The sequence below is a fragment of the Scardinius erythrophthalmus genome (assembly GCF_964197995.2).
Source record: "Scardinius erythrophthalmus genome assembly, chromosome: 2".
Lineage (NCBI taxonomy): Eukaryota > Metazoa > Chordata > Actinopteri > Cypriniformes > Leuciscidae > Scardinius > Scardinius erythrophthalmus.
The window spans coordinates 51,177,654-51,195,573 of NC_138222.1; the positions used below are offsets into that span (position 1 = coordinate 51,177,654).

Genomic DNA, 17,920 nt, shown 5'->3' on the forward strand with positions numbered 1-17,920 from the left:
ATTAAATGGTAGATTCATTCATAAGGCTTAAAGTTTTAATAGAGACTGATCCGACATTGTCAGAACAGATGAAACCACTAAACATCACAGCTCACCGACTGGCAGTGTCACAGGCCAGTCCGTTTGAAAATATACTTCATTTCTTAACTTCTTTCTGATGTGGATATCCTGGACCTGGAATTCGGAAAAGTATGCTTTTTTATGCATGATACATCTTATGAATTATCTTATCTTGTGGTTTGCAGCCATCCAAGTAAAAATCTGAAATGAGATGAAGTACCTTTCATTTGTAAAGTATTTACTGGATTAAGTTTTGCTTAACTTACATAAAACAACTATATACTGATATATATATCGTTACTATATGATTTCGATCATGCCACCCACCGCTAATTAGATGCCTTACCTCTGATATGATTTTTTCTGTCTTGCTTCTGTTGTTCTTATAGAGATTTGAAGTTTGTTGCTACAGTAGGTTATAAAAGACTATCATCTGTGAGTCAGAGCGAATTTAATGACAGCACAGAATACATATGACTTTGTGCATGATATCCATCTCAAAACCCCTTTAATCTCACCCTCAGAGCTATTTTTACATCATCTCTTCAGTTCAAAATTCTTTTACTTTTTCAAGACTTTATGCCACTTAAAAACACAGGAGTTCTGGAACGATGTTAGACAAGAGAAACCTTTCCTAAAAAGTCTCTCTGTGACTGAATCTTTCCACTCTGCCAGTTACTGTAGTTTTACACCAGTGTTTTCTCTCTCTCTCCGGGCTGTCTGTCTATCTAAACTCTGTTTTTCCACTCAGTTTGACTCATTGTGGCTCTTTCTCCTGTCTTTCTCTTTTGCTGCAGTGATTTAGACAGGGACTTTTGGAATAACAACGACAGCAGTTCTGTGCAGCAGCGCTGGAGCTCCTATCCACCCAAGGAGTTCATCCTCAACATGTCCCCCTACACCCCTTATGGAGACCCTCGCCTCACGCCCAAGTGAGTCTTGGTAACGGCTGGTAAGGGACCCCTTCTCTCTGTGCAGGGCTGTACTGAAAGGGGAAGTCCATTCAGTCCTCTCTATTGTCTTTCATTTCAGCGATCCTCTTAACGTACAGGGACTTATCTGTGTCTCATGAAATCAAATGTCACAAAACAATGTCCGTGGTCATATTTCACCCCAAAATCAAAAAAAAAAAAAAAATTCTTGACAATTGAGCAAATTTAAATCCTCAAATTTTCATTACTGTAATGAAAGAATGTAATAAATAATATGTCTATATATATATATATATATATATATATATACACACACACAATGATAATATTTAAAATATAATATTATATATACATATATATACTATAGAAATAATAACATTTTACTATAGCTTTAAACATCTTACTACTTTAAGGTCAATTTGCATGACCCACAAAGCACACAAAAAAGGCAAGCCATATTTCGCACTGACCCCATCTGTAAGAGCTATGTCTAGGGCAGTCCTTGTCATTTTCTATGGCTTTTTATCATTCAGCGTACAACACAATCCAGACTGAAACGAGATGAAATGTCCAATCTTTAGGTCAACCCATCACTCTCAGCGAAACGTGGGTTGAGTTCCACAGAGGGTAGTGGGGTTCGCTTCAGTCTGCCGTTTCCTTGTGAATTAATTGCTTAATTGAAGTCATTATCTTCGAGGGAAAGTAGTCTTTCTGGATTAATTCCCAGGATAAATCAGAATCTAATTGATAGGAGACAGATACAGACTGCAGGTCCCTGCACTTCTCATCCACATGGTGATAATTACAGTCTACATTCCCTCCCACAAACACACACTCATAACATCAGTGTGTGTTCAATATATGATCAGTAAGATGTCTATTCGGTCATCCACTGAATAATTATTATTGATTTTTTTCCTGACCCCTCTTTTCCATATAATGAAAGTTGGTGGTGGTACCATAAAATCAGTCTATATGACTACTATGTGCTATAAAATGGCATGTGCCATAATCTATAAGTCATGCATATGTGGATAAAAAACTGCAGGCAATTTTTTTTAACGTTTTCTGCACTGATTTTGGTGAACTTTAGATATACATTCCCATTCTGTGAATTTTTCTGCAGGCCCAGATTCCATGTGGGATTTTCGCGCTTCCGCCGCTCTCAAATTTCATTCGCAAATTTCATTTCGGATCCCGTGACGGATCTTGATGTGGCAAGTTTGAAAAACACATCTGCAAATGAAGTTTGAGAGCTGCGATGGGAAGATTAACGATTTATATTTTGGTCTGTTCCTCACACAACGCTATCATGTGACTTCAGAAGGCTTTAAATATAGCACATGAGTCACTGTATGCATTACTGTACAATAAATAGAGTCTTTAAACCAAATAAGAGTTAATGAGAACAAAATAGTATTTTTTTTTTGAGGTGAACTGTTCCATTAAAGGACTGATGGATTGCTAAAACACTTCTCAACCCCCTGTTCTCTACAGCCCTGCCAGCAGCACCAATGTTTCTAAATGCTAACATTTCACCTCCAGCCCATGGATGGTCTCCATGGAGACGGACAACCCTCAAAACCTCTGACCTTTGACCTGAAAGGTCTAGATGCATTCAAGAATCTAGTCCTGATTGAAATTGAGGGTTGACCGTTAGCTCTTCTGCTGTGTTGCTGTGTTTTTTGTGCCTTTATGGTAGTTGTTGTGTTTCGTCTCTCCAGTCACCTGTAACTTCCCCTTTGTAGTTTGAGTCTCAGTATGTACCTGTGTGACACAGTTTTAGGAGTTTACAACAAAACATCTTCACATTTGAGATCTGCTTCTGATGGCTTCTTTAATTTCAGTTTTTACCAGTTTTTCATTATTATTTTCATAGTTGCTGTTTAAGAGAATTTATTTTACAGGACATCTTACTTATTATAGTCATATTATATTTATTTCCGTGTCTATTATTATGCTCTTTTGTACTTAAAGGTGCATTCACACTGACAGCGAATAAATCAATATAAAAGTCGCCCAGTTGCTGTACTGTAGGGTAGCTAGTTATTTACAACTCTAAATAGTAAGTATATCATATATATATATATATATATATATATATATATATATATATATATATATATATATATATATATATATATATATATATTACAAGGTTGCTAATTTGTTAATTTAACAAATTAAATAAAAAAAAAAATACAAAAAAAATATATATATTAGGGCTGTCAAAAGATTAATCGCGATTAATCGCATCCAAAATAAAAGTTTGTGTTTAAATAATATATGTGTGTGTACTGTGTATAATTATTTTGTATATATAAATACACACACATGCATGTATATATTTAAGAAATATTTGCATGAATATACTGTATATATTTATATTTAATTTATATTATATATGAATATAATTTTTTATATATAAATTACACATTTTTCTTAAATATATACATGTATGTGTGTGTATTTATATATACAAATTTAATTATACACAGTACGCACACATATATTATTTAAACACAAACTTTTATTTTGGATGCGATTAATCGCGATTAATCTTTTGACAGCCCTAATATATATATATATATATATATATATATATATATATATATATATATATATATATAATTTTATTTTAGTTTTAGTAATTTTTGTACGTAAACTTTTTTAATTTCCTACATTTCAATTTTTTTTCATCTAGTATTTATATTTTATTTTATTTAATCTTTAATTTAATGAATGAAAATGATTTTTCTTTTCTTTTTTTCAATAGTTTCAGTAAACAATAACTGGTGGAAACGTGGCAGTTTGCAGATCCCCTTACAGAGAGCAGTGAACACCATTTCTCATCATTTCCACTATTTCTGTGAATTATTTTTATTTTGATCTCTTTGATGCTGACCAGTCACTGCAAATCGCTGCCAGTGTGAACACCTTTAATGAGGAGATCTTTGAAGACTATAGAATAAAAAGTGACAAGATTAAGAGGCATTACTTACAGCAGTCAGCAACCTTGTCATCTGCTTTAACAAATGTCAAGGCCCTTCTGTTCCTGTCCACCCCCTGAGGTTGATGCACAAATGTTGCGTTATGGGTCATCTGTGTCTTAAGTGGCTGTCGTCGATCTGTTGCCGTCTATGCTAGTCACGACACCTGTGTTTGAAGTGTTAACCTTTAGTCTGTCTCTGTCGTCGTTGTGTAATCAGTTCTTCTGTCACTGTACTGTCCAGATTTAGTGAACGTCAGTCCTTGTCTCACTTGAAGGGAAAGCAAGAATGATTAATACATGATGGGAAACCCAATATGATCTGGTGGCCTTATACTGTACAGTGCGTACTGATAGAAAGGAATGATGTCCAAATATGTATGTGATCAAATGTAGTATTTTCCCAGGTAACACTTTCCTTGAAGGGGTGTGCATAAGACTTACATGACACCTTCATAATCATGACATGACACATTATGGTTTTATGCATGTTTATGACAACTGTCATTAAGTGTCATTCGCTCAATTATGACATTTTTTATGCAAATGTGACATTGCTTGAGATGTCTTTGTCATGACAACTTGACATAAACCAATAAATCATAACCTGTCATAAATGTGTCATAAACATGACATAGCAGATTAATTATCAAACTTAAGAAACTACTTAGCTTTATGGGTTAACATTACATTAAACTGTCATGTGGTTGGTTTTGACATTGGCTGTCATGAGGCCATTATAACTGTGGCATGAATATATTTCTGACCACTTTTTCCCCCCAGTATTCCTGTATTAGTTATAAAATAATTTGACAGTATTACACTTAATGACATTTTAATGATAGAAATTAAATTCGTATAACTGTAGTTGAGGTCAACAAAAATATTCATGACACTGTTATAAAATAATTTGACAGAGTATTAACACTTAATGACATTTTAACCCATAAAGCCAAGTAGTTTCTTAAGTTTGATGATTGATCTGCCATGTCATGTTTATTACATATTTATGACAGGTACAGTTGTCATAAACATGCATAAAACCTCCTTCATATTTTTAATATGATTATGAAGGTGTCATGTCATGATTATGAAGGTGTCATGTCAGTCTTATGCACACCCCTTCAAGTAAAGTGTTACCTTTTCCCAATTATAAATACACTACCTTTCAAACGTTTGGGGTAGGAAAGATTTTTAAATATTTTTTTGAAAAAAGTCTCTCCTGCTCACCAAGGCTGCGTTTATTTGAACAAAAGTAAAAACAGAAAAAAATGTGTAATAGAGTTTCAATTTAAAATAATATTTTTTTATATACATTTAAAAATGTAATTTATTCATGTGATGCAAAGCTGAATTCTCAGCATCATTACTTCAGTCTTCAGTCACATGATCCTTCAGAAATCATACTAATATGCTGATTTGCTGCTCAAGAAACATTATCAGTGTTGAAAACAGTTGTGCTGCTCCATATGCTTCATAAACTGTGATACATTTTTCCAGGATTCCTTGATGAATTGACAGCTCAAAAGAACCACATTTATTTGAAATAGAAATCTATTTTAGATGTTTTTTACTGTCACTTTTGATCAATTAAACGCATCTTTGTTGAATCTTATTGACTCCAAACTTTTGAATAATAGTTGTGCAAGTGATTTGAATATCATGTAGAAGTGGGGCTGCACGATTTGGTAAAAGAATAATTGTATTGCAATTATTTTGACAAGTACTGTGATTTGAAAGCCAAAAGAAAAGGGTATAAAATGTCATGAAACAGCAGCTCTCATGTTAAACAGCACGTGCGAAAACTGCAAACCAGCGCACAAAGGATTTCGTCTGTAAATTAAGCTGTGTATTGAACACGCTCTGCTGATGATAGAATGAATTACTCTTCACGCTGAACTTCTCTTCTTCTCTCGTTCAGTTGACCCAAAAGTGCAGTGAATGAAATCCAGCTCAGCTTTCTTAGAATTCACACAGCTTTATGCTGGAAAAACATCTTAAACCAGCCTAAGCCGGTTAGTCAGGTCTGTTGCAAGGTTTTAAAATGGTTTTGCTTTTCAGAAATGTCAGGCTGGCAGACCAGCTGGCCGCCCGGCTTAGCTCTGCATTATTTTTGTGTTATTTATCCACTATTATAGTATTTATTCATATTTTGAATTAGATTTTGTTATATTTTCATATTAGTTTCAAGTTTTAGTCATTTTGTTATGTGATTTGTCATTTTTATCCATCCTATTTCAATTTATTTTTATTTCAGTTTTAGTCTTCAACTTTAATGAGAATTATATAAATGAAAAATTTTGATAATGAAAAAAAATTATTGTATATAAAAAGAAAATATGTAGTTAAAAATAACACTGTCTTATCTACAGTGTGCTGGGAGAGTAGCTTAAACCAGATAAGACCAGCAAACTTAATGTCACGAACTGCACTGAGACAAGAAGGTTGAGGATGCAAACGCAGTGTTTATTGGACAGGGTAATCCAAAGATGTAATCCAAATCCAGGCAAGGGTCATACACAAACAAGCAATCCAAACAATAACAGAAAAGGGCTGAGGCAAGGAGAGAAATCCGAGGGAACAGGCAGAGAATCAAGGTAACCAGGACACAAACACGCTCAGAATTGCAGTACAAACACTAAACAAGACTTAGCAGGGAATGAGTGTGAAAACCAGGCTTATATGGGGTGAGCTAAACAAGGTAATGACATAGGCCCTGTCCCACATGGCACCCTAAGCACTCGTGGTCTTCCTACGAGTCGGCACTTTCTTGACGTAATGCCGCTTTGACTGTCGGGAAGAAGTCTGCTGTGGAGCTCGCATCAGTGCGGGCTCGGCAAAAGTGCGCATCGAGGGTGCATATCGACCGCAAAGAGCACCCTTCTGAGGCCTAAAATGACAAATGGGACACTCTACGGTCTCACGGACTTAACGGACACGCGCACGCGGCAGCCATTGTAAGTCCACAAGACCGAAAGTGCATATGAAGTGTGCCATTTGGGACAGGGCCATACAGGTGAATGTGATCATGGCTGATTAGTCTGGGCAAAGGATTATGGGAAATGTAGTTTGTGGATGTGTGGTGATTGTCCGGGTTGGAGTGCCCTCTTGATGGTTATCCCGGGCACTCTCACTGGTGATCGTTACACTTAGGCTGGTTTACGCGTTTGTATAGGTAGTCCACTTGAATATTCAATTGAATAAACTAATAAATAATACAAATTTCATACAGTAGAACTGGAGTAGTACACAATTATAAAACTTTTCATCCTTGCTCATGCATATTAATTACCTAGAGAGTCATACAATCATGAGAGTCATTGTAGTCCTACCTGATTCACTAAAAGTCTGGATGTTGGTAAATAGGCGTTTACTAGAGTAAGATTGCCGCTTGCAGTCATTTGGCAGAGGCTTGGTCTTAAAGCTGTCCTTTGACGGGGCCATTTTATATTCTGTCAGCTACATTCTGTTCTATAATTTATTAAATTGTAGCCTTAAGCTGTTTAATAATCACTCAGGGCCAAATCGTGCAGCACTATAGAGAACACTGAGGTGTACAATATTTGTATCTTTTAATCAAATTCTCGCCCTGAAATTTATTTGGCTTCTTGCAGGGATAGTCTGTACATAAATATTACTTTTCTTAAGTGTGTGACATAGCAAACGTAGGATGCAATTCCAACAACACCTGCCTTCCTTTAACTGTCCGCCCATGTTCCCTGTAAATCAGACCCATCTGCTTGCTCTCTCAGCACCCGAGCGTCTGCCCCCTTCAGACCCCTACCGTCTAGGTTCCCGTTACACCTGCTTGCTTTACAGCTGGGACTCGAGCGAGTTTGTTTTCTACCACTGTTCCTTATTGCTCTGCCCGAAGGGTTCTGAACAATCTGTTCCTCTTCCTTCTGTCTGAATCTTTCGTTCTTCTTCAAACTCTCCTGTCGTTTCTTGTTCTTGCATATCTCCTTATCTCTCTCTTCCCTCTTTCAGTGGATCGCTGGAGAAGGGGGAGGTGGGTGGGGGGGCAGTGGGGGGTCCCAGTCGCAGTGACAGCTGCATAGGCGCAGGGACCAGCAAGTCCGGGAGGTGGCAAACTGTCCAGAGCCACCTGCACTCCGGCGGCTTGAGACCCAACAAGTGAGTGTCAGAGGATGACTTCTTTTCAAGTTTGGGGCAAGAACCAGCATAATGGTTTAGTTAAATGGTGATGTTTTTGGGGTGTGAACTATTCTTTTGTCATTTTGAAGAGATTTTACCATGCTCTTTTCCATACGACTGTGACCACAACTGTCAAGGACAAAAAAGCACCATAAAAGTCACCCATAGTCTTAAGATTAGTTGACATATTTCGCAGGTTTAATGAAATGTCATTGGCTCGCACATGTGTTGTGCACTACCTTTCAAAAGTTTGAGGTCAGTAAGATGGTTTTGAAAGAAGTCTCTTCTGCTCACCAAGACTCTATTTAAAACCGTAATATTTTGAAATATTTTTGCAATTTAAAATAACTGTTTTCTATTTGAATACATTTTAAAATGTTATTTATTCCAGTGGAGCAAAGTTGAATTTTCAGCTTCATTACTCTAGTCTTCAGTCACATGATCCTTCTGAAATCATTCTATTCTGATTTACTGCTCAAGATTATTATTATCAATGTTGAAAACTGTTTTTCTTTTTTCTGATTTCTTCAGGATTCTTTTATTAACAGAAAAGGTCAAATGATTAACATTCATGTTAAATAGAAATCTTTTGTGACATGGCTGATAAGAAAAAAAAAAATCTTTCAAAAATACATTTTTTACTGACCCCTAACTTTTTAATGGTAGTGTATGTGAATGGTATGTATGGAAGCTTGTTTCCGCCACAAAATAAAAAAAATAAAAGATAATTGCGACTTTTTATCTCACAATTGCGAGTTTACATCTCGCAATTCTGACTTTATTTCTCAGAATTGCGAGATATAAAGTCAGAATTGCGTGAAATAAAGTCAGAATTCTGAGATATAAAGTCAGAATTGCGTGATATAAAGTCAGAATTCTGAGATATAAAGTCAGAATTGCGTGATATAAAGTCAGAATTCTGAGATATAAAGTCAGAATTGCGAGATATAAAGTCGCAATTGCGTCTTATAAAGTCAGAATTCTGACTTTTTTTCTCGCAATTGCGACTTTATATCACGCAATTCTGACCTTATATCTCAGAATTCTGACTTTATATCACGCAATTCTGACCTTATAACACATAATTGCGAGTTTATATCTCGCAATTCTGACATCTTTTCTCAGAATTGTGAGATATAAAGTCCAATTCTAAGGGGGAAAAAAAGACGGACTTTTTTTTTTTTTACCTCAGAATAGTTTATATCTCACAATTCTGACTTTATAACACGCAATTGCGACTTTATATCATGCAATTCTGACTTTATATCTCCCAATTGCGTGATATAAAGTCAGAATTCTGAGATATAAAGTCAGAATTCTGAGATATAAAGTCAGAATTCTGAGATATAAAGTCAGAATTGCGTGATATAAAGTCGCAATTGCGAGAAAAAAAGTCAGAATTCTGACTTTATAACACGCAATTGTGACTTTATTTCACGCAATTCTGACTTTATATCTCGCAATTCTGACTTTATATCTCAGAATTCTGACTTTATAACACGCAATTGCGACTTTAAAACACGCAATTCTGACTTTATATCTCGCAATTCTGAGAAATAAAGTCAGAATTGCGAGATGTAAACTCGCAATTGTGAGATAAAAAGTCGCAATTATCTTTTATTTTTTTTATTTTGTGGCGGAAACAAGCTTCCATAGGTATGTGTGCGAATGAACAATGACAGAATTACCATTCCTTTAAATAGCAAGCATTTGCTTGTAAATGCATGCAGTCTTTTTTCAGTTTCACGTCACACCATTAAAAATAGTTAATTGTTTGACACAGTGAATCAATGTCAGTTTAAAAATAATAGACAATTATAGACAATAATAGATAATTTGGGGTTGTGATGATTACATTTCTATATGTTTAATTGTTTATATTACCGACAGTGTAGGAGAGATGCTCCTATAGACATGATTTCTGTTCATTTGCCTTATGCTCAGGCTAGCTGTTTTTGAGCCATGTGAACGGCCCCTTAGTGATGACATTTATGATATCAACCTGTCAATCAAGAAATTAACCATATTTGGTTGTTTTTAATGCAAGCTGAATGGGGGTTTTATCAAGTTTAGGACTGACAGATATGATAGCCCCGTCATAAAGAAAATTATGTTATGATGTCAGATGCTTCACAAAAATGATTATAATTCATTTATTTTGCATTAGTGTGTAGGTAGGAAGTATCAGTTTTATATTTCTAAATATTCCTTTAGCAAATATAGTAATTAAAAGCACATTAAAACAATATTATATTCACAATGTTGCTTAATTTGATCTGCCGCATAATCATCATCTCGCCCAGGCCTAATGTGATGTCAAGTGGGCTTTATTGTGTGATCATCAGCATTTTAAAAATGGAGACACCTGAAATTTAGAACATTTTGTTTCACTGATGAATTAAAATCATTTGCTTACTTTGTTCTTTTCTATTTAGTCGCATATCTTTCAGTCCTCAAAAGCTGTTTCTCTTATTTCATGTTTCTGTCCAATCCCATCTTCAACATATAAATGGTAGAGTGGTTTCCCTTCCCCTCATATATTTCTACCTCTCCTCTTGCACACACACATCCTCCATCAGCGTTTCTAGCACCTGATGTCTTGAAGCTTTGTAATAACAAGCAACTACAGGTTTCTGCTAAAGCCTAATGATTTACTGGAGGACTCTGAGAATCACCAACACTTCTCCTTCAACTCTTATTTGGATGAGTGCAGATGAAAATGTTAGTGTTTGTCAGGATTGCTTTGAGAGTTGTCCTGAGAAAGATTTCTCTTGACAATGGAGGTTAGGTATTTCCTCACTAACCAAATATTTAGCACAGTGAAAGAGAACAGTTAAAGGAATAGTTCACACAAAAATTTAAATTGTTTAATCAACTTCATGCTGTTCCATAGCCTGTTTGGCTTTTTATTTTTTTTTATTTTTTTTTATTATTATTTTTTTTATATATAAAAAAAAATATATATATATATATATATATATATATATATATATATATATATATTCATATTAAATATTCATATTATTTTTATGTATTTTCTTTCTTTTTTTCTTTTTTGACAACTGTTTTCCTTATAATAAAAGTGGACTAGATAATGAGAGTATTTTCTTTTTTTCTTTTTTTATTGGACTATTCCTTTAAGGTGAGACTAGCAAATACATTGATTTATTAAACTTAGTTTTAGCCATGAGAGGATAAGATCCTTTATATCTTTCCAACATGAAATTGCCCTGCGTTACAGAGGATGTGACAGAAGCTTTATTAATGTGATGTGCACTGTTAGCCACTGAATATTTTAAGTTCATCTGAAGAAGTACTGGCCTAAAATTGCCTAAAATTGGTTTTTCGAGCCCGGTCTTTAACAAAGCGTTTGTACTTTAATGTCGAATTTCACACAGTATTCATGTCTGGCAAGGGCTAGAGGCTAGATGAATCCAACCAGAAAAACCTTTCTTTTTCCCCTCTAAAACAATGATGCTTCTTTTGGGGAGCTGTATTTTTTTCATTCTTTGACGCTTTTTTTGCCTCTGTGTTTTCTCACTTTGATCATTGCTTCGACTGAGTCCGCAGCCCCCACACACTTCTTTTTCTTCCTTGCTTTCAAAACCTATTTATAACACAGAACTGAAGCAGAGATGAGAAAACGAGTAGATGAGGAACGTAAGATCCTTAATGACAGCTCAAGCTGCATAAAGGGTGTAAGTGCAGGGTGATATACTGCATTGCATACATGCGCATATTTATATGTATATGCATATATGTATGTATGGAATCGTATGATAAAAGTCATGTGTGAAACTAGTGCCGTCGCAACATGCTTGTGGCATAATGTGATTTAAAATAGGATATGTTCATGTACCAACTTCCTTGTCAGAACAAAATTGCTATCAGTCAATCAGATTTTAGCGTGACGGTTAATCTAAAGACATGACTCACTTCAAGCCTTCAGTTCAACTCTCAAAACAAGAGCCATGCGCTGCTTTGACATCCAGGTATTGTGCCATTTTACTATCAGTCTCAGAATATATCAGATAATTCTACTGATTTGTCAATAACATAATTGTATCTTGTTGGCTAACATAGTTAGCTACAAGTAACAAAGTTTTGTCTTGGAAGTATTGGTATGAAGCCAGTAATATTTTGCATCATTATCATTTGTTTTCCAGCAAAGGTGGGTTTTTGAATTTATGGAACTGTGATTTACAGTTTGTTACTTTTTGTTAATGAAACAAGAAAAAACTGTAATGGAAATCCAACATTTTATTGTAAATATAAAAACGCACTGCTAAGTTAAAAGGTAGGAAAAGCAGGAAAAGAAAAATCATAACTAAACCACAAATAATGCTTGTTTTTTAGCCCTACGTTGTGTTGTACAACTTGAGTTGTTGTACAACTCAACGTATCTGTTTTTGATTATTTGTGTTGGCACCGCCCATGATTTATCATGCAAATTGCCTGGTAATCATTAGCTACACTTCAAAAGTCATTGCAGAAATTGTTTGAAATTTGAATGTCATTTGCACGCAGTGTGGCTTCACTGCATAATGCATTGGGGAAGTTTGACATGAGTCATGTAAAAGGGCCTGTAGGGCTGGTTTTGGGCTATAACCATAACCGTTACTTAGAGTTATGGCTAAGGTTCAACCCGATCTCACGGGAAAACATGTCTTCCACCAGGTGGCATTTTCTATGAAAATGTAAGATTTTTAGAAAGCATTCATGAAGCTAACCCCACCGCTAAATGTAATCATCACTGGGGTATAAGTAGATTGTATGAAAACATACAAATGTGATTGAACAAATTAGCCACTAAAATATTGTTATAGTTTGAGAAAAAATGACAAAGGATGTTGATCCAGGAATACGTCCTATTTGGCTAAATCATGTCATGTCTTGTAGTAAGAAATGTCTACTCACCAACTCTAACAATCATACTAGCTTTCCACTGTAACATTCAAAAGACAGTCACAGAAGTAATTCTTTCATTTAACTCATCTACATGAATTCATGTCCATTAATGCGCCGCTGTTCCTTTTGCAACCTTGAAACATGTATAAAAAGTGTAGTGGCAGAGTTTGAGTTATTGCTGCTATTCATTCCCTTCACAAATACTGTCAGTAGGGACGCCTCCCTTGAGTACTGTGCGAGAATTACAGCACTGGGACCTTGATAAGGGTGTGTGGCGCTTAACCCTGGTGCAGTCAATCCTCCAGTAGAGCATTAGCATCAAACAGAACAGCTCAATGGGACTTTACACTAATCAGACACGATGCAGTGCAAAGGAAGCTGTTGGGAAGGGTTGAATGGGTAGAAATGATAATTGAATTAAGATAATGAAGACATAGAAACACAGTAGATGTAGAGAGATCTTTAGTGGGAGGAAGTTGGGTCTACAAGATATACTCCTTCATCAGGCCATGCCACAAGAAAAGCAATTACCCCTTTTCCATTGAAATGGTGCAGGTGCTCTTCCCGGAGGAACTGTGAATCTTGTCAGAACCAGTGTTGCACAAGATCCTATCCTTCTTGGACTTTATTGTGGTATTTGTTTACTGGTCTTGCGAGTTTTACAAACATATTTTATGACATCTGAAGTTGCTACAGTCAGTAATTTAATTATGCAACTAATAAATCAAAACTGTTTTCTGTGGTAAAAATCCAGTTCAAGATTGTCCAGAGGCTCTGGTACCAGCACCGTCAGTGGAAAATGGGCGAATGCGTGTGTTAATTAATGTTGCACATTTTGCTAATGTTGCTGCCTAACTTTACTCTCTTTTTCTTCCCTCATTCCCTCATTGTGCCTTTGTCCCCCCAATGGACATCTTAAAATGTCTGTTCCTTCACGTTCTCTTACCTTTCCCTCCCTCCCTCCCTCAACTCAATGGTCTTGTTTGTTTCTCTTCTGTGCCCCAACACTCTTCCTCATTATGTCGTCTTTTCTTTCGTGTCTGGCTTCCTCTCCCTTGTCCTTTTCGGTCTCTTTGGTCTTAATTAATCGTGTCTACCTTCTCTTCCCTTTATCTTGTGACTTCCTTTCTGTCCCTGTTTCTCGTGTTCGTCTCGCCCCACAACTTGGCCCCTTTCGTATTATTCGGTGCCAGTTTTGGGGACCCCTCTCTTTCCACCACCTCCACTTTGGAGCATATCCCGTCCTCAGCAGCCCGCCCCAGGCCCCTGGTCAGGCAGCAAAGCCTCCAGCAGCCCCTAACCCACCAGCCCCCTCCAGGCCCCAACGACCCCCCAGCCACCTCCCAGAGTCTGGGCCAGCTGCACACCGGGCCCGTGGGTGGGGGCCACCGGGGGGGCCCGCGGGGGGTGCGTGGTAGCCCGGCTGGGGCAGGGGCGTCCCGCTACAGGTCGGGTGGAGGGGCACGATCGCGGTCCAATCCTGGAAGCTTTGACCACGTGATGGGACAGATCCGGACCAGAGGCATGGACGTCAAGTCATTCCTGTGAGTATCAAATACCAATTTAATCATTTAAAAAAAAATATTTTCTTACCGTTATTATAACTTAATGTTAACTTTCATTATCCCTGTAGCACTTTATTAGCTTTATTGCCTTTTTTCCAGATCACATATTTTAGCAATCATCATAAATAATCATTCGAAAGCTTAATCGCTCAAAATTCATCCTATGAAAACCGTTGTGAAATTGGACGTTGCATTACCATGGAAATGGTGCTTTAAAACCTTTTAGCTGGCTCAATATTTGTGATATCAACTTCAAATATGGAACAGAGCTTGATTAGACATATGACTTTGATTTTCAATCAATTATTTAAATTCAATTATTTGTAAAATATACATTTTGCATAAAATAAATTTTTTCTCCATAAAGTTCAGTACATTTGCTTTACAATAAACGTAAACTTCTATAACCTTTTTACACTTTAATTTTTTCAAGCTGCTATCACTTTTCAATAATCTGTTGAGAGATACCGACCTTAAATCTACAACAATTTTAGATCAGATCTACTTCTGCTCAAATGGGGGTGACATTTAACAGCTTAAAGTTAAGGCCACTAGTAGCGCCCCTAGTGGTATCAACTGGAATCCCAATTATAATCAGAATTTCCAAGTAGTCTGAGCTACAGTAGTTAAACTGCACACTAAACTGTGAATGGAGAAAGTATGTGTTACACACTTCACGTTTAATCTGTAATGCATCTATTTAGTCTCTAATTGGACTTACCCATGATGCTCATCTGCTTCCTTCCAATGTTATGATGTTTTAGCAGCTTATCCTCCAAGTTACCTCATGCATGTGGTACTCCTGACAGTATTGTACTGGATGCAGGGTGTCGAACAGAGGATAATGGTGGAGTTATTTTAATAATCCGCTATATTATACACTGTAGAGAACCCTGTGATTGAAGCTGAAGTTGGGCATTCAAAAAAATAAAAATAAAGAGATGAGAGAGATGTAGCCTATATACAGAAATTGTATATATAGTATTTTACCCCGTATAAAACAGTATTTCGCATAATTTTTATTCAATATTAAATTTGTACATTAAATAAAACATTTTAAATAAAAATTTTACATTTTATTTGTTGAAAACAAATGTTAATTTACTAGCCAAAGCTATTTAAATAATAAATATAGACAGCAAGCTGTCTCGATTTGTTATAATTACTTTTTAATGAATTATTTATTGTTTTAATTAATTTAATTTATTATATCTTTGAATTATTTTTCGTATTATTTTGTGAGTGCGTAAATAACTATTGACTTAAGTCATTTATTGCTTGATTTAAAGGTTATTTCCTATTTATTGCGTTAAATGTCAATGTTTTGTTCGTAAAAGAGTTTTTGATTCTCTGAATTTTATATGGCTCTGGATATTGTGCAAAAAGGTAGAGCAAGATATAGCAATAATATAAAAATATGGTATTGTATTGGTTGTTGTATTAGTGTTTGTTGTATAAGTATTAATTGTATCAGTGGAGTTTTTTTTGTTGTTTTTTTGTTTAGGGGCTGTAAATAGTCCTGTTTCTGGAGCCCATGCATGTGCAGCTGGTTGTGTGAATATTCACCATCTGTTTATAATCTTTACGTCTGTCTGATGAGCTGCAGGTTGCCACACCACTCACTTTATTAATGCTTCCATAGTAACTTCTCTATTTCTAATAAATGCAGAATATGATTGATGTTTTTGCCCCCAAGCAAATCCTTGTAATATTCGTGTCTTTACTCAAATGTTTTTACTCTGTTGAAAAGACCAGTTCAAACCAGAGTAGATTTAGATGATGGTTTACAGTAGGTCTGTCTGGTGTGCTAGAATAGTTATTGATTCAATTTCTCCCTTGTGTTGGGTATGCTATAGGAAGCCTGATGGCGACACCAGCATCCAAAACACCCCACATATGTGTCTTTTGAGCAGGACTGTGTCCCATCTGATCATGCGATGTCCTTTCTTTACACTGTCACTTGGTCATGCTTGATTCATGACTTCTCTTCCGCACTGTTGCTTGCTCATGTCTGCCCAGGCACTTTGTTTCTCGTCGTGCTCTGCCGCTTTACTCATGCCTGATTGCGTCCTGTCTCTCTCTGCGCCCTTCTGTCTCTCTCTCTGTTTGCCCATCTGTTTGGTTTGAGCGTCTTCTTCATGGCTCTCACCTGTCACCTGTGCACCGCAGGGTGGGAGAAGAGCCAGAGGACTTTGATTATTCAACTGTGTCTATCTTTATCTTTAAGCGGACACAAATTTCGATCTGCGTCGTAGAGGTGGGGGAACCTCTTTACATAATAGATGAGTGTTTATCCACGTCTGAGGCCCTGTTTACACCTGGTATTAAGATGCTTTTTGGTCGATCAGATCACAAGTAGACAAGGGAGACACATTCCCGGTTACACCTGGTGTTTTAATTCGTCTCTTTTTTCCACTTCTGTCCTGATTTCTTGTAGGGGAGGTTCTATGGGTGTGTAAATGAATGGGCTTTTTCAGATCTTTCAATCTAATAGACAAAATAAGCTCACGCAATTTACATATGAACTGCACTTCTACAGCATTTATTAATCTTTGTTAATTTCAAAATTTACTAATACATTATTAAAATCAAAAGTTGTATTTGTTAACATTAGTTCATGCACTGTGAAGTGACATGAACAAACAATGAACAGCTGTATTTTTATTAACTAACTTTAATAAAGATTAACAAATACAGTAACAAATGTATTGCTTATGTTAGTTAATACATTAGCCAATGTTAACAAATAAAACCTTATTGTAAAGTGTTGCCAATAAATGAACTTCTTTCTTTACTGTTGTGGAATAGTGGTGCAGTCAACACTGTATTGTTAGAAGAGCTGAACCTAAGCAAAGCCATTATCATGTCTTAACAACTAAATCAATTATCAATATCTTTCCTGAAACCCATTCACTTATGTGAATACAGAAAAGAGAAGAATGAATGAATGAAGTAACTGCTTTTCTATTATCTCTGTGTTTACAAAATTCAATTCTGTGCCTGTGTTTGTGTGTCTGCAATCGTACACGCAAGCCTGTTTGAGTCTGTGGATCTGTACCAAGGTCATTTAGCAGTTTACAATCCCTATAGGTGATGTGTGTGTGTGTGTGTGTGTGTGTGTGTGTGTGTGTGTGTGTGTGTGTGTGTGTGTGTGTGTGTGTGTGTGTGTGTGTGTGTGTGTGTGTGTGTGTGTGTTGTGTGTGTGTGGTCAATGGTTTAGAAGTCAGTATGTGTTCTCCGCTGGCAGATCAACTCTACACAGCATTGATCTCCTGTCCTCACCATCATTACTAGCATGATTAACTGTCAGA

At 36.2% G+C, this 17,920-nt stretch overlaps 1 protein-coding gene across 1 annotated transcript in view; it reads left to right on the plus strand.

Annotated features, from left to right (window-relative positions):
- Nucleotides 1-17,920, plus strand: part of syt7b (synaptotagmin VIIb) — a gene marked incomplete at its 5' end in the record, with an annotated part of 134,488 nt that overhangs the window by 71,099 nt on the left and 45,469 nt on the right. The window contains 2 exons of the mRNA XM_081359679.1: nt 858-992; nt 14,238-14,588. Coding sequence (XP_081215805.1) covers nt 858-992; nt 14,238-14,588 — 486 coding nt within the window. The remainder of the gene's footprint in view (nt 1-857; nt 993-14,237; nt 14,589-17,920) is intronic.